The sequence below is a fragment of the Colius striatus genome, chromosome Z (assembly GCF_028858725.1).
Source record: "Colius striatus isolate bColStr4 chromosome Z, bColStr4.1.hap1, whole genome shotgun sequence".
In the NCBI taxonomy this organism is placed as follows: domain Eukaryota; kingdom Metazoa; phylum Chordata; class Aves; order Coliiformes; family Coliidae; genus Colius; species Colius striatus.
The window spans coordinates 64,063,657-64,088,481 of record NC_084790.1 but is presented as its reverse complement, the minus strand read 5'-3'; the positions used below and the strand labels follow the sequence as shown (position 1 = coordinate 64,088,481).

The 24,825-nt window shown below is 35.0% G+C and overlaps 1 protein-coding gene across 5 annotated transcripts in view; it reads right to left on the bottom strand.

Moving 5' to 3' along the window:
- The window catches only part of VPS13A (vacuolar protein sorting 13 homolog A), a 104,255-nt gene that overhangs the window by 31,714 nt on the left and 47,716 nt on the right, over positions 1-24,825 (bottom strand). For all 5 annotated transcript variants that reach the window (XM_062019395.1, XM_062019397.1, XM_062019396.1 and 2 more), the window contains 18 exons: positions 24,383-24,533; positions 23,461-23,585; positions 22,753-22,922; positions 21,956-22,176; positions 20,546-20,778; positions 16,930-17,022; positions 15,716-16,072; positions 14,881-14,982; positions 13,428-13,586; positions 13,048-13,309; positions 12,011-12,171; positions 10,782-10,885; positions 8,230-8,527; positions 6,664-7,059; positions 5,784-5,888; positions 5,543-5,689; positions 1,076-1,204; positions 297-430 (listed from right to left, as the gene is read on the bottom strand). In XM_062019395.1, coding sequence (XP_061875379.1) covers positions 297-430; positions 1,076-1,204; positions 5,543-5,689; positions 5,784-5,888; positions 6,664-7,059; positions 8,230-8,527; positions 10,782-10,885; positions 12,011-12,171; positions 13,048-13,309; positions 13,428-13,586; positions 14,881-14,982; positions 15,716-16,072; positions 16,930-17,022; positions 20,546-20,778; positions 21,956-22,176; positions 22,753-22,922; positions 23,461-23,585; positions 24,383-24,533 — 3,347 coding nt within the window. The remainder of the gene's footprint in view (positions 1-296; positions 431-1,075; positions 1,205-5,542; positions 5,690-5,783; positions 5,889-6,663; positions 7,060-8,229; positions 8,528-10,781; positions 10,886-12,010; positions 12,172-13,047; positions 13,310-13,427; positions 13,587-14,880; positions 14,983-15,715; positions 16,073-16,929; positions 17,023-20,545; positions 20,779-21,955; positions 22,177-22,752; positions 22,923-23,460; positions 23,586-24,382; positions 24,534-24,825) is intronic.

Genomic DNA, 24,825 nt, shown 5'->3' with positions numbered 1-24,825 from the left:
ATCCTACCAAAACCAGGAATGTAAGGGAATGTAGAGGGCAAGGCCTTGAAATTCATGTAGGGGACTGGAGAGCTTCTTTAGCTCACAAAACTGCTTCTTTACTTGTAGAGGCATCTAAAACTCCCTAACACTGTTAGCAATTAATTCTCTTCATTTTATGAAACACAAACTCTGGAGTACTCTGATAAAATTTGACATTTCTTTAAAGAAAAGGTTTCTTAATAAACAGGCAACACATGAAGCAGAAGTTCAAACATCTCTATGCAGACATGTAGGCTAAAACTCTTTCAACATACCTTTGTCCATACTCAATAATCTCCTCTTTAGTATGGTTTATCAATAGAAATGGAGCTGCACCATCATGGTAATTAGAAAAGGTAATCACAGTAGAGTGTTCAGTCAGGTTAACATCCACTGTAATTCCTCCAAGCTATCAGACATAAAAATCATAAAGAAAATAAAAATGTAATGAATTTCTAGTAAGGCAAATGTAATTTAAATACTTTGGAAAACTTATACTCTGTTAAGATAAAACCATCAAATAATCAAACAAACAACTTGTTTACAGTATTTATTTTAAATATTTTCCTAATCTACTGCATATCAGACATTGCACTTACTAATAAATCTATCGAGGCTGTCAAAATTTAGGCTGGTAGTAGGGGAATCTTCCTTGAATCATTAGTGCCTTTCAAAAAATTCTACTATTAAAAGCACTCGTATATCTACTGCTAGATGGGAATACATACAACACAGAAGTAAATTAGTGGAGTCAAAGTTACTTTTCAAAGTAACAGTGTTACTTAAAAACTAATGTAAATCTCTTTGCTAAGAGAACATTAGCAAAGCAATCTGTTTCAACTTCTACAGATCTTTGCAGAGAAGTGATAAACACAAAATATCTACAGGAAAGAGAGAGCACAAGAATGAGAATAATGCACTTGCATATACATAATCTTTTCCCCAGGTAAGGTTTTGCAATACTTAATCGTGTGGGAGGACAGAAAGTTTTGACTATGGGAATGAAATAATTTATTTATGTTGTTTTTCCTAATTTCCAAGAGCATCGATTTACCTTGTTGTCCAAGTGCAGTAGCAGACAATTTTCTTGCTTATCAAAATTTATCTTTTTTGGAGGAAGATCAGAATTTTCTACTCTAACAAGCAATTTGTTGGCATCATTTTCAGGCCAAAAGGGGATGCACTAGAAAAAAAAAATCAGGTATTTTCAAATAAGTGAGAAAATAAACTAGATGTTAAATGGCATCCACTTAGCACAAGTTCACCTCCTAAAATGCTACCCAAAAGTGCAGTGAGTTGGATCAGAAACTGTATTAAAAAGCTAAAAGCAGTCACTTACCTGAACACAATAAATTGAAAGGAAGTGAGAAATAGTTCAGACTACAGTGAAGAAACTAAGGAGTTAAGGAGCTCAACATGAAAACAGTAAGACTTTATATGAAGAAGTAAACTTAAAATGGATAATAGATACAAAATTCAGAGTATAAAGCTGAGAATGGTTACAACACCAAAATGGCCAAGCTTTTTACAAAAAAACTGAAAAGAAAGAAAGAAAAAAATCAATTGACAAAACTACTCTTCTGCTAACTTCTTGCTAAGTAAGTATGAATTACAAATCAATCTTATAGTGATAATCAATGGCAAACAGGGATAACAGCATAAACAGATCTCACAGTAACCTGAGTACAAAGGACATTAGCATACTAGCTCTTCTTTTTAAGTTTTTTCTATATCTATATAAAACTACATATATATGTGGGTATAAAACAAAAATAAATGCTTAGTATTATGCATTAGGCAGCTTCGTCAGAGAGCGTGTTCTGCTGTTGATATCCACATTTGAAATCACAGCCATTCTGTGTTTAAAAACCCCACAGACAATCCCTTCTCAATAGTTCACACACCAAATGAGTCAGACAAGTAGCGAGGGAGGAGAAAAGTTATAATGAAACTAATGACAAGTTTCCAACTAATTAAGAATCCTGCCACAGGAACAAGCCATGATTAATCTCTGACCAGTAACAGCCAAAGTCTGTCTAGACAGACCAGTTTTCCTGTAATTCAGATTTTTCAAATGTAACATCCAAAACCGCAGGAACATCTTTCTCCAACATAGGTTTAGATATGAGATGTTCATATTTAATTGCATCTGAATCCTAGAATTAAATCTTCAATGGTGAAAGACTAGTTCACCAACTTACCATGCCACTAAGTTCCCTTTCCCATTGTTTCTCACACCACAGGAAGCAGGAAGACAAAGGATAAAAAATATAGTTAAACAGTAAGATTGAAGGTGTTATCTACATCAACATGTATCCTACAGATAAAGGAAATTTAAACTGTGTTGTTAACTCCTGTAAAATGTATCAAGTCTCAGCACGAAAATTAAAAGTATGTGAAAAGAACTTCACGAAGAATCTGTTAATAGTAAACAAAATTTTAAAATCAAAACCAATATAGGAAAAAGCATTGGCTAAACATGAAACTACATGATCAACCACGGACAACTGAAAAATAAGTTTTTGCAACAGTCTGTAGCAACAGAATGTATCACAAAATGATGCTGTTTCCAAATGTTTTGCTACACAATTGCTAATTGTTTCACTAGTTATTGTATTTGTACAATCATCAATTACATAACAGGATCTTTAATTTCTATTTAGCAGTGGTCTCATGTATTGTCTTTGGCGATGTTTTCTTTCTTTCTCTAAGAATGTATGCTAGTCAACTGTCTTGTGCTATGCCTAATTCAAAGGACTGAACTTGCCAAGCCATTTCATACTAATGACTGTCCAACAACTTCTGTTACAATCTTTAAACAACAACGGATTTTTCAAAAAAAGTAATTCAAGTTCCTGCTTTCCAGAATGTGGGCATGTCCAAGAGGAGGTGTGCTCTACATAAGGATTGCTTTTTTCCTGAGAAAAAGAGTGACAAAAAAGAGTGATAATGGCAGTAGGGAAGGACTCTGTTTAACTTAAAATGGCATAAACAGAATGAGGAGAGAAGAGAGCAAGCTGAGGTATGAATTAACATTTCATAGAATCATAGAATGGTAGGGGCTGGAAGGGACCTTTACAGATCATCTAGTCCAATCCCCCTGCAGAAGCAGGTCAACCTAGATCACATTGCATAGGAACATGTCCAGGCAGGTCATGAAGACCTCCAAGGAAGGACACTCCACACCCTCCCTGGGCAGCCTGTTCCACTGCTCTGGCACCCTCACAGTGAAATAGTTTTTTTCTTATATTTAAATAGACCTTTTTGTGTTCCAGCTTCATCCCATTACCCCTTGTCCTGTTGCTAGCTACAATAGAAAAAAGGGATGTCCCAATCTCCTGATGCCCACCATTCAGATATTTTTAAATATTAATGAGAATCCCCCTCAGTCTTCTCTTTTCTAAACACCCCTAGTTTCCACAGCCTTTCCTTGTATGAAAGATGTTCCATTCCCCTGATCATTTAATTTCAACAAGTTTGTTTTTTTTAAAATTAGCCTAATGTATAGATGTGATAAATAGTTAAAAGAAAAATAAAATCACAGGCATTCATTAAAAAAAATATATCTAAGATAGCTGGACAGCAGAATTCCATATCTCAAGAACAGGATCAGACACTAACTTGTTCCTGGAAATTTGTCCTGGATGCCCAAATATAGACCAATAGTGGCTTGACTCTACCTAGGTTTGGAAGCCATAAGAAACATAGTGGATCAAGCAACTGGATTACAAATGAACAACCTTGGCAGACTTAACTGTAACAACACAGATTTTAGAAACTGGTTATCAAAAGAGAATATATTGACATGATGTGGAAAAACAAGCAATCGTGGGACTGAAGAGTGAAATAATTCAGGAAGGTATACAGATTCCTTTGTTAACCTCTACTACTGTACTCCATTTGATAAACTGCCATTTCTAATATTTCCAAAGATATTAACAGTGATCTTAAAATCTACAAAGTTCTCCTTTTATACTTGACAACTAAAAGGGGACCAAGCTAATTAACGTAATTATGAAACACCTGAAAAACAATGATGCTTGTGGGACAAGCTAGAAAACTCTGTAAGCATATCAATACAACAGCCAACACAGGAAAACCACAGGTTATATCTGTAGAAATACATTTGAACTTTCAAAACTGTTACCCTTCCATAATTTTTTTGATAAATTGAATTTTTCCTAATAACAACTCTGTACCAAATACAAACCACAAAACATCAAGTAGTATTAAAATCTTTTCTCGGAGTAAGAAGTTAGATACAAAGTGGCCCAGGTCACTACATATGAATCTTTGTCATTTCAAAGCTTTATCCAAAAACTAGGTAAGGAATCATGCATGTAAACAACTCCAAAACTATGTAAAGTCAAATAAAAGTTTAGTTTGGAGTACTGTCAGAACATCAGGAAAGAGAACAAATGTGTAGGTTTATGGCAAAGAGCCTATTCTTGAGTAAAAGCAAACACACGTTTTTGAAAATAATGACAAGAACTATGAGAAGCTGAACTGATTGATTAACTTTTGAAGATTTAAACATCATTGTGTACACTTAAAAATCCCAATGGAACAATAACAACAAAATCAATCAAGCTAGTATTGAGTTCATAAACTGAAATACATGTATTTAAATGGTACTTCTCTTCTATAATCATTAAAGATAAAATACATACTTAAGGAACAGGAGTTGAAGGTATTGAAAACATGACAAAAAGATCTGTGTACAATTCTGACTTAAAACATTCTTTCAACTTTGGTATTTTTTTGCAAGCATTTTTGGTAAACGTCTGGATTCATCTAATGCTGAACAGAAACAAGAAGGCCTACAACCCCATTATTTGTGGGCTAAACTCTGAATTTTGGATATACTTTCTTCAAGACTCATTGGAAGGGAAGGAAGAAGACTTCACTATTCTCAGAAGGCAGTACACTTTCAGCTTGCCTTCACTTCCAGCACTACCCCCACTACCCTATACAGCACTACTATATCTCTGCAGCAGAGATTAAAGACCAAATGCCATTTCCACACCATTTGGCCTTGGGGTTCAGTGATCCCTCTCTGGAAATGATGCATTAAGCACTAAAAACAGTAGTGAGACTAGTCTCAGAAGAATAGTTAGGAACTACCTGAATTGATCAACATTTAGGATTTTCTTCCCATATGAAAATGGTCTGACATGCACTGAGCTGGCCAAATCACTCTACCAGATACCACTGCAAAAACTGAACACAAGTTTCAGTGGCATTGCAGATCTACAGGAACAGTACAGAATTTTTTGCCATGCTATTTATCATGCAATTAACAGAGAAAACTTTCCAATTACAATGTAAACCAGCTTTACAGTATATCCTAAAGCAACACTGAGAAAAGACAACATGATACAGATGATTTATTGGAAAAGTACGATACAGCCAGACACTGTCATGGAATACTATGTATGGCTCTTGTTTCTCATTAGTAAGTGTTCAAGCCCAATTTATCTTTTCCACAGAGAAAAAAACTTAGCTTCCTTTATAAGGTTACCTGTTGCAAAACAATAGGAATCCACTTTTCCTTGCCTTCTTCAGCTACTTCTAAAGTGTATTTGCTTCTATTTGAGATCATAAAAAATGGAGTGAAAGTCACAATTCTAGTAATATTAAAACTGCTGTTGTTTATGGTGACACCAACCTGTGAACAGAAAGACATTGTTAGTGTGCTGTTCTTTTCTTACCTCATTTCTATCTCCTGAAAATAATGGATTTAAAAGATTAACTTAACTCACTTGATATTCCTTTTTATGACTCTTGCATTTCACAGAACCATGACTTCCAACAGTGTCCAGTGAAAACTGATCAGACAGTTCACTGTCAGTTATCATAAGCTGCACCTATGAAGAAGCACCTTGAATTAATTTTCAATTTACACTGACAAGATTGAAAATCCTCTATAAAAGTATGCATATATAAAAACGTAAGTGCACACTATAAATAGTGCTGTTTGTAATAAAATATCAGGACATAACATTTGCCAGTATTGTCCCACAAAGATTCTACCACTCAGTTACAAGCTATATAGAATAAGCATAGTAAGTGTAAGATATGCCAGAGGAAGTAACCACATAGTGATCCTTTCCAAAACTTATCCGAATTGAAATCTCAAAGGCAAATCAACACTATCCGGTAGTCTCTCTACATCATTCATCCATTAGTAGTTTACATCATTAAAAAACTCACATAACAGACTCAAGCAGCAAACTGCATCTTAAACTTAGTGTGCCACCAACTCAGACCCCATCTACCAACCACCAGGGCAAGTATTCATTTTTCAAGCAGCATGTATTGTTCAAATACTAAAGCTTTACCTTTCTCATACAACTTCTATGTCTTGTTTGGAATAAATATCTTCATTGATGCAGTTTAATTGGAACACAAGAAATTCTTTGTTCAGGAAACACTTCTCAATAAATTTTATTCCTCTCAAATATGACACTCTCAATATCTTTGATAACACAAATCACACATCTCAAATGTATGTGACAACACAGTAATCTCAAATAATATCTTCAGACAGACTGATTTTTTCATACCCTTTACAGAACATAGTGTATGCTTTCATACAACATAGTGAAGTATAGAGCTGTCAGGTTTTACAAAATATAATACCTTGTTATTTTGACGGAAATTTTTGGGCTGGAAAGAAAAAAGGAGTGGCTTTTTGTAATCCGGAGGATGCTTGCGGTGAATACCATCAGCTTTGTATTGCAACATCCGACCAGTTTTATTTACCATCCAGTATGGACTGTGAATTGCAATAACCATCTGCCCAGTTGTATAGGTCACGTGAACAGCAATATCCAGTTCAGTCTTATCCAGCTCTGTGATGCAGCAGAATGTCGTGAAGCTGGTATCAGGTAGATTGCTTTTTATATGGTACTCACTTTTCCAGTTTTGATCAAGATAGTTAAGCAACTGTAAATCTAGTTTTGTTTGATCCAAGACTGCATTATGAATCTGGGATGAACATCCTTCTTGTAGAGTGTCATATTTGTTCCCATTTCCCTTTTAAAAAAATCCAAACAGTATACATTTACATCGAGTCACACTTATAATTCATATCAACTCCCATTTTCTACCTAGCTTAGAAAATTAAGGTACAAGTTACTTACGCAAAATTTTAAAGTGCTTATTATACTATTTAACCATATTATGTTCCTAAATGTCTACCTCAACATTTTACAGGAAATAAACTATGTACAGTCATCCATGTTTAACACAGAAAAATATATTGACATCAAATATATAAAGACACTTAAATGACAGATGTCCTCAACTCAATTTTTCTTCCACTAATTTTAAATTTCTATGATACATACAGAAAAGAGCCTGTTACTTCCATATATCTGGTAGAGGGAACAGTCTCTAGCTCTAGTAATTGTGCATGCGTGACAAAATTTTACAATTCAATTATCTTTGATTACAAATGCAAAATAGCAAGATCATGTGAAAAGAGAAATTTTCAGTATCTCCCACCTATATTTCTGTTGTCCAAAGTCTACATCAGTAAACAGTGGGACAAAAATCACAGCTGAATCACAAACCAAAAGATTTAGTGCAGAGGAACCAGTATCCACACTGCACCTATTCTAGACGCTTTACTTGAGATCGTCTCTCATCTGTCCCTGTAATGAATGCTTATTAGCAGCCAAAGTGCATTTAACAATCTAACTTTATTTGAAAAGAAACAAAGTCTGGCACTAGGCTGCAATTCAAGTCAAGACGTGGCAAAAAGGCCTGTGAGAATTCCTTGAAAGCAGGCTACTGCTAAAAGCAAGTGACGGCACATAAAACGCTACTGGAGTTTGACCCAGTTAAGTTTCTTCAGGCAGTTGTAATTCACAAGAAAAAACACAGTGTTTAATGAGTCTCAAACTGTAGTAAATGATTCTCTCATAAGCCTAACTTGTGCAGTATAAGTTTTACTTTGCATATATATATATATATATAGATATATATAGATATAGATATAGTATTACTTATTACTAATGATCAATATCACCAATTTACACGTTTTGTTGCTGTTTCATTTCTGTAGATACAGACCTGTCCTTACAAGATTCATTATCTAAAAGAGTCCTTCCTTTTAATATCCCTTTATAAACAGCTTTGTGATCAGCTTTCATATAATTTGTGTGAAAGATCAGAAAAAATAAACTGACGTTAGAGAATTACCTCTATGGAGTAACTTATTTCATAAGGAAGAAGATTGCGGAGAAGAACAGAAGGCCATAAATGTACAACATATGGAAAATCCCATTCATCTTCTGCACATAACGAAGATGTCAATGTGTCTTTTACAGGAACAATATTGATGATAAGTGAGTGATCAGTTGATTCCACAGACTGGCATTTCCTTTGTAATAAATTGTCAACATTTTTAATAATTTCATCAAATGTAATTCCTTCACACGGATCATATTCTCCATCCACTCCATTTTTACTGGTCAGTGGTTGCAAACTCAGTACAGATCTGTAAACAAAACCAATATTTAAATGCTCACTAGGAGATAGCATATTTCAGTTATGAAAAAGTACTGTACAACATTAACACTTTATTATTGTTTGCATGCTCTGAGATTTCTGACAGTAATTCACTGCCTGCCTTTATCTTGCTTAAAGTAGGAAGCTAAGGGTAGTTTGGCTCTCAAAAGTTCATAGAATTGTACCAGATGAAGCGTTCTGTTCCATACTTCCATATGCTTCCCAGGCAAAGAAGTGACTGATGGAGATTATTACGAAGAAGCCACCAAATTCCCTTAAAAGTGTTACTATATCAGTATTCCCAGCAAAAGGTCTAGACAAACAATCCAGTCCTATGATAGATCTGCAGGAAGTGCCCTTCTATGCAATCACATAAAGCATTAAGTTTATGAATAATTTATAAATGGCTTTGTAAGGCTTTAATCCAATCAGCCACTCCATGACTGAGGATTTTTGTTGGTAAACATTTCCTGACTGCACAGTGTAACACATTTATCTATGCAATGAATCAAAACGACACTAAAGCTTATTAAATAAAACTGGCTGAATTGCTGGCTGAATGACAGAGTCCAGGGGGTGGTGATTAACGGCACAGAATCAAGTTGGAGGCCTGTGGCCAGTGGAGTTCCACAGGGATGGGTTCTGGGGCCAGTCTTGTTCAACATCATCATCAACAAGCTGGATGAGGGGACAGAGTGTACCCTCAGCAAGTTGGCTGATGACACCAAACTGGGAGGACTAGCTGATTCCCCAGAAGGCTGTGCTGCCATTCAGCAGGATCAGAACCGGCTTGAGAGATGGGTAGAGAGGAACTTCATGAGGTTCAATAAGGGCAAGTGCAGAGTCCTGCACCTGGGAAGGAACAACCTCACACACCAGTACAGGCTGGGGATTGACCTGCTGGAGAGCAGCTCTGCAGAGAGAGACCTGGAGTCTTGATTGACAATAAACTAAACATGAGCCAGCAATGTGCTCTCATGGTCAAGAAGGCCAATAACATCCTGGGATGCATCAAGTAGAGTGTAGCCAACAGGTCAAGGGAGGTTCTTCTCCCCTTCTACTCTGCCCTGGTGAGGCCTCATCTGGAGTACTGTGTCCAGTTCTGGTCTCCTCAGCTCAAGAGAGACAGGGAACTTCTGGAGAGAGTCCAGCACAGGGCCGCTAAGACGATCAGGGAACTGGAGCATCTTCTTTATGAGGAAAGGATATGGGAACTGGGGCTGTTTAGTCTAGAAAAGACAAGACTGAGGGGGGATCTCATTAACATTTACAAATATCTAAACGGTCGATGTCAGGAGGCTGGGACATTCCCTTTTTCTATAGTATCTAGCAACAGGACAAGGGGTAAAGGGATGAAGTTGGAACACAAAAAGTTCTATTTAAACATAAGAAAAAACCATTTCACTGTGAGGGTGACGGATCAGTGGCAGAGACTGCACAGGGAGGGTGTGGAGTCTCCTTCCTTGGAGGTCTTCAAGATCCGCATGGACACATTCCTGTGCAACCTGATCTAGGTGAAACTGCTTCTGCAGGGGGGGTGGACTAGATGATCTCTAACAGTCCCTCCCAATCCCTGCCATTCTATGATTCTATGAAAACAGGTATAGTTAGAAATATTCATAAGCTTACATTATGTACAGTATATATACCTGCAATCTTAAAAACTGGAGAGATTGTTTGGGGGAAAACAGAAGGAAAAAGTCTCTGTAGTCATAAAAAAATGATCAAAGCAAACTTACTTGCCTAAAAGCTCGCCATAGTTGAATTGTAGATACAAATCCATTGCAGTTATAACTGGGTATTAGCTTAAACGTGGTAATAGCATAGCAATGATAGTAGTCAAGTCTTCTAAGGCTGACAAGTCTTTTTCTACATCCATGATACATTTAAATGTTTTACTACAGAAACTTTTTTCAATATTGTACTTTACAAAAATCAAAATAAGCTTTAAAAAAAGCTGTAATACATCACTACCATCACTCCATTAAAATCACTGTGTTCCAGAAGCATCTGGGCTCTGATTCTTAAAGTAAATTGGCTGATTTGAATTTTTCAGTAAAACAGCTTAACTCAGACTAGACAAAGACCCACCCCCCAACAGTAATAGTCCACTATTAATTACAGTATTAAGTAGCAAAAGAAACTGGGGGGGGGGGGGGGGGGGGTTATCATAACTGTATGGATACAATTAAAAAAAAAAGTATAAACTTATTCCATAATAAAAGAACAATGCAATGAAGTACCTGTAAGAGGACAACGGTATGTTGAACTCATTTTCTGGTGAAGCAGTCCCTAAACATCTTCCCTCTTCAAAAATAGTTAATGGTATTGAAAAATGACTCCTTATCTATGTGAAATAAATATTTAGCAAAATACATTAGAAAAAGCTAGAAAGATACAGTGTTTTAAGCCTAACAGCACAGAATGAAAACTTCCTCACTGATGATCTTACCCATCTAAAACTCAAGGTCAGGTATTTCAAGAGAACAATCTCCTTAAATTATTTGTTCATGCAGTTTAATAGTACATTTTAATTACAAAATTAATACATTAGCTGCAAAATTATTTTCAGAGAGAAACATAAAGCCCTGGAAAACCACAGACAACTAAAATCTCAATTATGTAATAACTTCCCAAAGAACTTCCTCCTAAAAATGTAACAGATACAATAGTGTATGGATGAAAGCCCATATGGCAGAAACCACTATTTACGATTAAACCAGCAACATCAATTATAATTTGGGGGGTACACAGTCCTCTTGTTCTTTGCAAACTCTCTTTCTTTATTTAATGGCATTATAAGCTCTAGAAAAAATATTAAAATTTAATTTAGGGAAGAACAAAACAATAGATCTCACTATTAACCAAGTCATAAACCATCCTGGCTAAAAGCAGAAAGTGAAATGCAACAGGGCCTACGACTACAGAACACTACTATCTCGACCATTCTTGGAAACTATATCATGTCTATCAAAAGTTATCTTTCAATTACTCAATCAAAACAGATATATGCTCAAAGGGCTCAATCTTCATCTGACTTCATACTACATTAGACATTCATGTACCAATGGTACAGGATGAAGATAAAAAACCCTAGGATAGGATAACTTTGCAGAACCAAGGTAAGGTTAAGAGAGATTTGATCACTTCATACAAAGGAAAAAGCTCAAAAATATGGAAATGGAGATAATTAGAGATTAGAAAAACATTATTGATGAATTATGCTGACCTAAAATCTAATCCATTTCCATCCCTACCCCAATCCCTGTATTTGGCACTTCAAAAAAAGCTTTTTAATCTTGCTAAAACTCTTTTAAACTACTTTATAATCCACAACAACAAAGTAATACGAATTCTTCAGATAAGTTTCTAAAGTATGTTTTAAAATTTTTAATTTAAAGACTATAGGACTGTTTTCACTCATCAAAAATAGAATTTTTAATGGAATTTTAAAGTATGGAAATACAATAACCTGAACAGGAGAACGTATAGTTATCATCTTGCTTCCTTCAACAGTATCAATTTGGCAGACAATGGACCTTTCAACGCCTGATTCCTCATGTCTTACTCTGTAAATACATCGACCCACTTTCGTCAATGGAATCTTTTCCACGGTGGAATGGTTATGTGGACCTAGAGTTTACAAGACGATGAACGAAAGGAGCTTTATGTTTAAAAGGAGCATAAAGAGAAATCTGAAAGGCTGAAATTTGCATTCAAAAGAATATTCTGTTGTATTCAATCTATCAAAAAAAAAAAATCACAGCAGATGAAAAACTACAATAACCACTTGAACATGCTCATCTTTCAGTGTTACTAATGAAACAGCAGATTCTTTTTGCACTATATGAAAAAGAGTAAATGAGTCCCTCACTCAAATATTTGAGTTCTTCCACTGCAAACAAAATTAGTGCTTAAAGATAAGTGTTTACAAGCTGTAATGACTTACTAACAAAGTATAGCTCATATACTGTGACAACAACTCAGCCAATAAATCATCCAGTCAAGACTAGTTTGAAAAATCAGCTTTGAAAAACTGTCAAGTGTTATAGGAAATCAACTTAGATTGTTAACCCATACAGAATTAGAAATATGTAAATTTTACTTTTAGCCTTGTGTTTTACTTCAAACTATTTAAAACAATATTTTCTTAAAACACATATATACAGTCTCAGTATTCTACAAAAAAAAACTATTTCAGGTGGCATAATTCTGTATTAACATGCAAATAGAAATTTAGTTGTAGTAAAATTATGAAATAATGGTTAGTTACCTAAATAATTTATCACAGTATAAAATTTATGCCACAAAAACTAACAAGCATGACATGTAACTTTCTGCTGCAAAGACTAAAGCAGTGTTTCAAACACTGTCCAACATCCAGAATCCAAAGCAACATTCCTTTCATGTTACATAGTCCCTCCAATACTTTTTGGCCTGTAAAAGACTCAGTCTTATGCATCACCTAGTATTTACAAAAACTGAAGATGTACAAACTTTGGAACTTACAGATCTGAATGTAAAACCTCTTGCTACTCAGAGTTGTCATTGCTGTAAACTGGTCACTCTCATTTTTAGTTCTGACAAATTCCATATTTAAATTCTCTCCGTCCCTTAAATGAAATATTTTTGCTCCAAATTCCACATTAATGACACTAAAGGAATCACTTGGTGAGATAGTGATGGGAACTCCTAAAGAGTTCTTTATTACGAATGGTGCTCGATCTTTTTTGAAGATGTCTGAAGTCTGACTAGCTGCTTCAGCAAATGCCTAGAAAGCAAAGTATGGATACAAAACACAAATATACTGAATCAGACTTCATCAAGATGATCTGTGTAAACATTCATTTATCAATTCTGACACTGTATAGTTAAGTAATCTTTCTTACCGTGCCCAAGTTACTCAACATCTGTAGCCCACACTTGGATAGCGTAATGTTCAGCTGGTCTTTTGAGGAAACATTTATTACTGTTTTATATTCTGGAATTTTGTAGTTTTCTTCTTCTGCATCTGATTCAATCAATGCTTTTTTAGCCTTCTTCTTCATCTGAAAGGAGATTTTTAAAGAATTCTTATCTGACCACTCTTTCCATCACAGTGGACTATCACAGAATCTCAAGGGCTGGAAGGGACCTTGAAAAATCATCCGTAGTCCAACCCCCCCTGCCAGAACAGAAGAAAGTCTCAAGACTATTTTTTCTCTGCATTTCCCACTTCGATGTCCTACTATGGTTTTCACTTCTTTATGTTTTTATTCTCAAATAAAAACAAAAGGAGTAAAGATGGCAAGAGGCAAAAGACACCTTTCAGAAGTCAAATTCCAGTAATAATAGCTAAATTTATTATTAAAAGATAAAGAACATACATACTAATTGATATAGCAAATAAACACTGTGTGAAAACATTAATCTCAAAATATCTGCTAACACTGTGTAAAAAACATTATACGCAATTGACTTCCCATGTTTAAAACGGTAGTCCCAAATTTATTCTTCATACATTTCCAAATGAAATACTTATTTTGTATGTTTTCATTTGTTTAAAGGACAAAAGTAAAAATCACATGGAATACATTTTCCTGGCCTCCAACATTTCTGGAAATTATGTATCTGGGCAAAGAACTTTTGAGGTTTGACACTACTGTCTACCCTTCTCCTGGCTTTAATCTCATATCTTTATAGAAAATTATTAGGAATATTTTTAATAGCAATTTTTTAAATGCAATATCTGAGTCAATAATCTTTACTCTTAAGTCAAGCTGTTTGGGAATGACAGGAAGAGGACAATCTCTCAGCTTAAAAAATACTTTAACATTTTGAAAGCATCAGAAAGTAATGCAATATTAAGTCTGTATCTCTCTTCTCTAGATAAATGCCCATCTACTTTGAGACCAGAATCTATCCTATTTCCTTAAGAACGATGGAACTGAAGTGTTCAGAACTCTATTCCCACAGTGCACTTTGTGTTAGTCAATAACAAGTATTAGCTTTTCCAGTATGTTTCTGCTACAGATACTGACACGGAACGAGATGAATGGTCTTCTACCTTTCCAAAGTGACTGCATGCATCATTAGCATATGATCTAACTTTATAGAAACTGATATAAAGCTATTAGGATTATCTAGAGCAATTGGTATCAAATCTTGCCACCTGAAGTACTATTATTTAACAAGTCTGACAGTCTGGATCTTCATTCATGCAAGAGCTAGTTTCATTAACTAATTGGCAAAAAATAGTCTCAGTAAATTAACAAGGAACAAAATTGTTAGATATGCTTAGCAAGGAAAAGTGCAGAGCATCTAAGGTACTGAAGTGGAAGAGTTCTGTTTTGGAAAATATACCTTGATTTCAAGAACCCATGGTTTAAAAAAATCAGTCTTCTCAACTTCCAGTGGTTCAAGCAAAGGTTCCCATACCCCAAACACTTCATTAAAATAGTGTACCTATCAAAATGCAGAAGTCAATTAGGGAATTGCATACAATTAAAACACTTAAAATTTTAAATTACAAGTATAATAATTACTTTGATCAACGCACTTTTTTAGTGCACACAATTACTTTGATTTATTGCACTTTCAGAACCCAACATAAGATGAAGCAAACGTATTAGAGATACAAATGAAGCAGCAAAGTCTCTACTGTAAATACTCATTTCGAAATAAGAGATATAAGGTCTGTCACTTAAAATATAACTTTGGCTTAAGCTGTAGACACTGGAAGTCTAAAGCATTATAAATCAAGAACCTACCTAAAACAACTACTGAATTTTAAGTCATTAATTTCCAAATCTAAGCCAGTTCAGACATTTTATACCCAATACTGCTATCACATACCATTTTATAGAAATTACAAGATTATATTCTATTGTAATCTTAAATAAGACTGTCAAAGAGTTTTAGACAGTTGATTTTCTCAAATTTAATACTGGTACTAAAGGCCTTTGGGGACTTGCATAGAGTATGAATTTGAGACTATAGAACATTAATTACTGCCACTAACAGATTACATATAATGCACTAGATTTTTAACTACCTTAATACTTCATTCCCACCCTGTTTCCACAAAATGTATCTGCATGAGTTTAATCACTAGTAGATGCATTATTTTTCTTTTGTCTAAATAACATAACAGGTTTATTATCTTAAGAATTTTTTTTTCCTATGTAAGATTCCTCACCTCCAGTTCAAGATGAGAACGCAGGTTGATAAGAGTACTCCAGTTTTTGACTTCTCCAAGAAATGAAGACTTGGCTAAAAGCATTGGTACAGTTCGATGCCCCACTCCAGCTTCAAGTGTTAGAAACACAGATTCTACATTCATTTTCAATGACTCTCCTGTGGGAATGAGTTCAGTGGTTGGATTTGTGTCTTCATTTTTATTTGACTCTTCAAGAAACCACATCTTTAGATTTTTTATATCTTTCTTGTTCCACAAGTCTGGAGGAATTTGACTAATCTCTTCTTCTGTTGTTTCTGAAGTTTGATAAAGGGCTGATGTAATAGTAATTACTGTGTTTATGATTATTGGTGAAACCTACAAATAAGAGGTTGAAATAATTGGAAATGAGGATCCAGTAGAGAAAACAGTCAGCTACTTTCAGATACAAAATTATAATGAATTTATGACTCTAACCGAACACTTGGGCTCTCTACAGGACTTTTGCATTTGAAAACTCATTCCACAAGCTACAGTTCAATCTATTCAGATTTTCAACCCTTGCCTTTCTTCACAGAATCACAGAACGGTAGGGGTTGGAAGGGACCTTTAGAGATCATCTAGTCCAAACTCCTGCCGAAGCAGGTCCACCTAGATCAGGTCATGCAGGAACACGTCCAGGCAGGTTTTGAAGACCTCCAGAGGAGACTCCATACCCTCCCTGGACAGCCTGTACCAGGGCTCACTCACCCTCACAGTAAAATAGTTTTTTCTTATATTTAAAACGATATATTTAAGTGTGTTCCAACTTCATCCCATTACCCCTTGTCCTGTTGCTAGATTAATAGAAAAAAGGGATGCCCCAACCTCCTGACACGCATCATTTAGATATTTGTAAATATTAATGAAATGTTCATACCATCTCCTCTTATCCAGACTATCCTCAAGAGGGAAGCTTTCTAAACTACATGTTCCAACCCTTCAAAACTAATTTCTGCACATTGGCCTATCTTATAAAACACATATTACAAAAATCAAAGAATTTTGATACCATTTTTAATTTTCAGTTTTGTTTGCTGTCAAGTGCTAAATAGGTAGGTGTCTTGATGAGGAGCAGGAACAACTTCCCACCTCAGTCATTCCTTATCTCACATTTTTTAAGAAACACAGTCCACAAACAAGCTTTTTGAACAAGAACTAGTAGAGAACTATAAACACAATAAAAGTCTACCTACTTTGATTGTTAGAGATTTAATCACTAGATCCGCTCTCTGTGGATTACTACCTGACTGTTTCATTTCAAAGAAGAAGTCACAAGGCTGTAATACCTATACAATAGAGCAAAACCACAAATAAATAGAGAAAAAAATGTTAATAAAATGATATATTTTTATATACATTAAAATATTTTTAAATTAAAAGTACCAAAAGGAAAAAAGTTAGCATTACTTAGTTCTTTAAAACTAAGTGTAATCTGGCTAAAACATGTTCAAAACTTGAAAAGTATTAGAAGCATCACCTCAGCCATTCTCAATCATTAAGACTCAAAAGCCAGCTACAGTAAAATGCACTACATTTCAGTAACTCCATTCTTTAGGTAAAGTCTGAAGATGTCTTCAAATATATCACATCATGATGCTTGTGACTTTTGAGGAGAACTAGACTTTTCAGTTAAGGGTATCAGAGCAAAACAGCTCCAATTTTCCTGAATACAAATACCCTTGACTCACAATCACTCAGTTCCAGATTTGTTGTACAGTTAAGTCCTTGTATATTCCCGCTTGCCAAGGTTTACCAAAATCTAAGGTACACTATAAATAAAATTCTAGTGTCATGTGATTAATAAAGCACTCAGACATATTTAGACTCTACTGATACCAGACTGACAGTAAAATTTGCTCTTCAGTCCCTACCTGAGAAGTCTTTCAAAAATCCTAATTTTAAACCATATTGATTTTGCCATTTTTTCTGACATCTCTGTTTGTATCTGAAAAAGATGCTGGGGGTATAGAAACAACTTGATTCAGTTTTACCCCACATCCCAATTGAGTTTACTACAATTTTCTGTCCATATTCTTATTTCATCCTCTGATGCACATTTTTTCCCCTTCTTCTTGTCCATTATAACCAGGAATGAATAATTAATAGAATCATAGAATGGTAGAGATTAGAAAAGACCTTTAGAGATCATCTAGTTTAACCCCCTTGCTAAAGCAGGTCCACCTAGATCAGGTCACACAGGAACATGTCCAGGCGGGTTTTGAATGCATCCAGTGAGGGAGACTCCACAACCTCAGTCAGCAGCCTGTGCCAGGGCTCCCTCTCCCTCACAGGAAAGAAGTTTTGCCTTAAGTGGAATTTTTTGTGTTCTAGTATTTGTCCATTACCCCTAGTCCCATCACTGGACACTAAAGAAAAAAGTGATGCTCCATCCTCTTGACATACAACTTTTAAATACTTGTAAGTATTAATGAGATCCTCCCTCAGTCTCCTTCAAGCTGAACAGTCCCAGCTCCCACAGCCTTTCCTCATAAGGAAGATGCTCCAGTGTCTTGATCACCTTGGTGGCCCTGTGCTGGGTTCTCTCCAGAAGTTCCCTGTCCCTCTCAAACTGGGGAGTCCAAAACTGAACACAGGACTCCAGATGAGGCCTCACCAGGGCAGAGTAGAGGGGGAGAAGTTCCCTTGACCTGCTGGCCACACTCCATACGTCCCAGGATGCCATCGGCCTTCTTGGACACAAGGGCACATTGCTGGCTCATGTTAAGGAACTCATGAAGACTAAGGCATACATAAGAAATTTACAGAAATAATCTCATCATTTGTATGATTCTAGAACCAGAAGCTTGTTTCTTGGGTATTCACGGAAACCTATGCATCAAGAGGATTAATTCACTAGTGTTTCCTAGGCAATATAAAATTTTCACATCAATATCAGCCTTCATAAATCCTGTAATGTTCATATAATCTCGTATCATACATTTTATTTCTTGACTAAAGGTGGCTCTGGAATGTTATCTAAGTCTGTTTATTCTTCCAGACTGAAATCATAGTCTTCACAGACAACCTGGGTTTAGAAACTTCCTTATGTACACATTTTCACATTGGGCAGTCAAGCTGCTGACTGCGGAGAATACCTTCTTTTTGACATCTACTACTCTCTTGAGAACTTTCTGATTCCGTTCAAAGGAAGTGCTGTTTTAAGCATCAAAAATAAGGTTCCCTGAAGTTTTTTCCCCCTCTTTATAGCACAAGCATCCTGTCAGGATTGAGTCTTTTTTCTGTTTCTACAGTCTGAGATGACAGATACTCGTAGAAGGTAATTCGGTAAGCTTATTGTGAAGCCTTCCAATTGCGTTCTACAGAGCTACATGCATTTAAGCCACATTCACTAGCTTTGGAAATGGAAGTCAAGCAACTTGACATTGTGTTGTGGCTATCAGTGCATCACTTTCTCAAAGACTAGATTGTTAATTGACTAAGGTAATCAGAGATTGTCTATCCAAAGAGTAAACTAAAGAATTAATCTGGCAAGAATGTGATAAGGAAACGAAGGAGAAGTACCAGTCCTTTGTGCTTACAGCTTTGGTCCTTCCTACATAACTGCAAACAGTAGGCAAGCATTAACAGAGAGCTGAAAAGATTCATTATTCAAAATTCATCTAGAGCCTATGGATATGAGTAAGAACAGGATATATTGTAAAATTTATTTTTTCTCTGATATAACAATATCATTACAGAGATAACTGAGGTACAGTCTGCTGTAGAGCCAGAAAAGGTATAAGAAGCACCAAGAATTAATGCAATGCCACCTGGCTAATAACTAACAAGTCAGACTCTGTTGTCAAAATGTAAACAATAAGTTATAATATAATGGATCTATTGACTTCAATGCAAAGGAATTTAAAAACAGCATACCATAATCTGTTTCATACGTACTTCCCATTCTGTCTGTGATCTTTTGTTATTCACGTACCTAGCTATATCATAGAAAGTTTTAGAGTGAAAGTATTTAGAGTGAAATTTACTACATTGCATCTGAAATAATGTATACTCATAAAGTTTATTTAGCTTACATGAGATACAAGAGATTTTCAACTTTTATTCCTCTGGGCTATTAGTTTTAGCCTGTCATAGAAAGCAAAACTTAAAGCCACAGATCAAGATGGTGACAGACCAGACAAAATGAAATAAAATGAATGTAATGGAAAAGGACGTGTTCATTAATCAAATCATGAAAGAATAGTTGTGCAAGGAACCGTTTAAAGTCATTGTAAAAGTCTCGTAAAACTTTAACTGTAAAGTTTCTACAATGTGAACAAGTGCAGTTGGCTGAGATGCTTATAGGAGGTACAGTAGGTTGCACATGAGCTGATAAGAGCCAAGAGAAGAGTTCACGAGTGGGCCACTAGAGGAAGACTACTGACTTCATCCCAGCGACCACCCTACGACCACCAGGAGGCAGAAGAATACCCCCTACTAACAAGACCGGCACGTGTGCAGAGTACACCAGGGAGCGATGCACCCGACTGACAAGGACTGTATAAAAGGACTCTGATACGGAGGGTGGGGGGGAGGTGTCACGCACCGTTGGTGGAGCAGAGTCTCCGGGCCGCCCAGCGCTGTTTTGCTTATTTGCTGCTTGCTTAATAAATTTGATCTATGAATCATTTAAATTGGCTTGTGAACTTTATCACAGCAACTTATAACAATGAACAAAACAATTAGTCACAAAATTTTAATTATATGTCTGTCATATACATCCTAATGAAGAAGGCTTCAGAAATAACTTGCATTCTAGTAGCATGAATTACACAGCATTTTTTAAATACAGGATGTTTGCAAACTCACCGTAGTAATGTTCCCTTTCCTTTTTTCTGGAAGAAATGGACATGCTTTCATTTGTATCTCTTTAACAGCAGCTGTCATGCTATACTTTTCAGGACTGTTTTTAATGAAGATCTCACACTGTGTTGTAACCACCAGCGCAGGAGCATCACTTCTTGTTAAATCGGCAACAAACACAATCTCTGGATTTTTAACAACTATGTTCATTTCCATTGTAGATACAGGCTGCGCAGGTGCTTAAGAAAATAGAAATTAAATCAGATGAACTGGTCAAAGATTAAATTGTCATTATACACATCTGTCATCTAACTTATACAGAAGTCTTAAGGATTTAATGATTTGCAAATTTCTGCCACTGACTTATTCCTAGTTGCTTTACAGGACATAGAAAACCATTAAAGCTCTAACCACTTTCAGATACAACAAATAATTCCACAAAGCTTCCTTGTCAAAAAGAAAAGCATAACAGTATCACTACTGTTGCTATTTCTGATGCTTAGAAATACCTACATCAGCCAGCTATGATAGGGTCTTGCAAAAACATTCAACACATTTTCTGCTCTCTGGAGAAGCAAAATACACATTTTTCTGTAGGACAATAATGCGGTATTTACTAGTGCTTGATGTAACTATTTGCAGTACCAATATACTTTCAGGTAAGACTTCTTAAGTTTGTTTAGAATTTGAACTAAAAATTTAAATAATCACAGCAGGCCTAGCTGAGGTGTACAGGAAAGTAAAACAAAAAAAAAAAGGACCTGAGATCTGGAAGCATAAATAGTCCATTTCCTGCTCTGATACTCTAAATGGACTGATTTCTAATGTCAGGTATAGGGTCCTACAAAGGAAAGACCAAATTGGGTACTGCAGCTAAAAGCCTCTTTCCTGGTATAGGAAGGAAAAGTGAAATGACAATATTTATACACAGCAGTAATATCTGGCAGGCTGAACTTAAATATAAGTGTAATATAATATGCTCCATAATTATCAAGAAGGATGGAAATTATGATGTCAATAATTATAATTTTAAACTTTGTTGAGAATGCAACGATAGCCAAACTAACCTAGAGAGTGCCAAACATTATCATCCTTGCCCATTTTATTTTATTCTAGACACACATTTTGTGTATTTCCTTTGTCTGGTAAGACAAAAGGTTCATTTGAAAATAAAGACCAACAGACATGAACCAATTTCCATGACTGAAAGAAATAAACATCAGTGGTTAAAAGAAGCTGTTTTATGCATATACAATAAAGGTATGATACAATAAATAAAGGTATGATACAATAAATAAATAAAGGTATGATACAATAAATATCATTTAAAAAGTATTATAATTTTTAAGACAGTATTATAGTACCAAAATTAAAAAGATATTTAAATACACATTTTTAAACATTTCCAGTATCTACCTTGTTCCTTTAACGGTAATGACTGTTTAAGACTTCTCTGTGCAGCAGCACTTTCTGCATTAGCCTTTAGGAATATATCTGCAACAGTAAGTAGAAACTCCATGCTTGCACAAAGGTATATCTCTTGAACAATGACATCAAGAACAGTGCCATCTCTTCCCTGCTTATAGCTTATATCCATCATAACTTTCTTCTCAAATCCATGTTTCATTTCTACCATCCTGAAAGTACATTAAGGTGGCATTTAATAAGAAACAGACACAAATACTGATTGAAAAACACTCATTATTCTCACTTGAGGTGTAACACATTAACAAGAGTGAATTTAAAAAGTAACAACAAAGATTTTAAAACATGACTGATTAAAACATTAACATAAACTCTATTAAACTTCAAAACTAAATGGACTCCCATAGATTGGTAATTAAATGTGTTAATTTTAACATATCAGATCACATTTCCTTGTTTATATATCTAAAGTATTACACTCCATTGTAGTTGTTATTCTTCATTAAAAAAAAATAAATCTTACCAGTGGTTTATTAAAGCTGGAAATAGATTTTTTTTCTAGTTCCATTTACTAACTTCATAGTTAAAGTCTGTTTCTGGTATTTATATTGGTCTCTGATCAACAATATGTGGAACAAAAGGCAAGTAAGACTCATGAGACTACAGTTACGTGCAATTTAAGGACCACTTACATGTAACCAACTGCAATCTTAACAGAATAAAAAATGGAAACATTTGGAACTCTTTGTTCAACTCCAATAAACAGTAATTTATGTCAAAATACAAACCTTGGTGTAGCCTTCTGGATTGACTGTCTTTTATCATCTAATGTACAGTTTGCCAGCTTGACTGAAGCATTCATTGAACCATCTGACAACATTTTGAGAGCAGCTGACATCAAAACTAACTTAAACTCTGCAAGCTTCAAAAGTTCATCTCTCTGATCCAAATTTGTAACCTGTATAAACCAAATGACATCAAATGAGAAATTAAGTTTTGTCTCTTACGCTAACGTGGTCTTTAGTAAGATACTAGGAAATTGTTCAATAATAGACTTTTAAATTTACAACTAAATATCATTAAATTTTTAGTAAGTTATTTGCTGAGAAGTTTAAATTTAAACCAGGAAGAATATATATACATTCATGATGTAATATAAATTTTAAATCTCTCTCAACTATTTCATTTTACGTACGTGTGTGTCATGAAAAAACAGGTTGCATCCCCCTGCATTTTCTTTTTACCAAACTCTGTTAAGACTAAGATAAGTCAGATCACAGAAGATGCCATATATTGTGTGCTAATGCTGGTTATTTTCTTTTCTGTAGTATCTGCCATGTGACTTAAAGTAGCTCGTTTATAATTTCCATCATATTTGTTACTGTTGCTAGGAATCACTTTCTCTGCTCAAATTACATTTGTTTTTTTCAGAATTTCATGAACTTTAGGCAACCTTAAAGCTGTTTCTTTCTCTTTGTAACCAAAACTATATTTACCTGTTTCGAATTTGGACTATACAATACTAAAGTCAGAGAGTCAAATCTGAAGTCCAGTTTTAGTGTTGTTTTTATTTTCATAGGTGAGTGCAATTCCACCACAGCTGATGTCACAACAGTTACACCTTTCAGAAATTAGAAAAACAATAGTAAAAAAGATTACCCGACTGCAAAAAAGAACACTATCACTACTGACTATAAAGACAACAACTTTCCTTTTCCTCCACATGTAAACCTATCCACACTTACTATATGTTTATCATAAAAACTGTTTATAAATTCTACATGCAGTTTTTATCATCTTTAGGACCTAAATGTACACCTCACCCTAACGGTACTCTACAAGAATGTTAAAAAATAATACAACTTTATTTTCATACTCATTTGTTCACTTGCCCTATTTTTCACATTTAACAGAAGAGTTCAATAAAAGATTATTTTCTTAACCCTACTAATCCTACTTGCCTTTTTTTAGCGTGTGCTGACTAGTTCAAGGCAATGATGGAACAAATGAATAGGAACAACTTGTTAGGATGCCACCATTATGACAAGACAAATAGATCTAAAACTGAACCACAACAGAACTATCACATAGAGGAAATAGTAATATAGCACCTTTCAAAAGCTGTTATGTTGCTAAATCCAGACAACAAACTTTCAGGTGCTCACTGCATTACTGCCAGCAGGACAAGATGTCCTTCCGTTAAAATACATCATGCTACAAAAATTGACCAATGATTCAGTTGCCTCTATTCATTATCACTATTGTTGGATACAGCTCAAAATGTCATGTCAAGATAAAAGCATACTGTTAAAAACAACTGAATTTCACATCCTCTCATAAAAGCAATTCCAACGGAAACAACAAATGGACAGTGAAACCTAAGAAAACTAGACCACACATAATTTTAGAAAACATTACCTGCAGAGTGCTGTGAAGTGCTTTGCATATCACTACAATGGCTAGTTGTATCTTTTGATTCTGGTAAAGATGTTGATGAACCAGAGTTTCCACATATATTTTCATTCAGTGTCCTCAATATTGTGGTAATATCTTCCTGACTAAGAATCAGCTTAAAAAAAAAAAGTTATTTAACTTAGAATTTACAGTCAGTTTATGAAATTTCAGTAATTAAAATCTAACTTTACAATTAAACACATAAACCAAATTAATCTCATCTGAAACTCTGTTTAAGAGATTGAAGAACCAAGTAAAATGTTTTTTCTCAAATCCACACAATCTCTTACAGTAAATTGTAGAGATCATAGAATCACAGAATGGTAGGTGTTGGAAGGGACTTTTAGATATCATCTAGTCCAACCATCCTGCAGAAGCAGGTTCACCTAGATCAGGTCACACAGGAA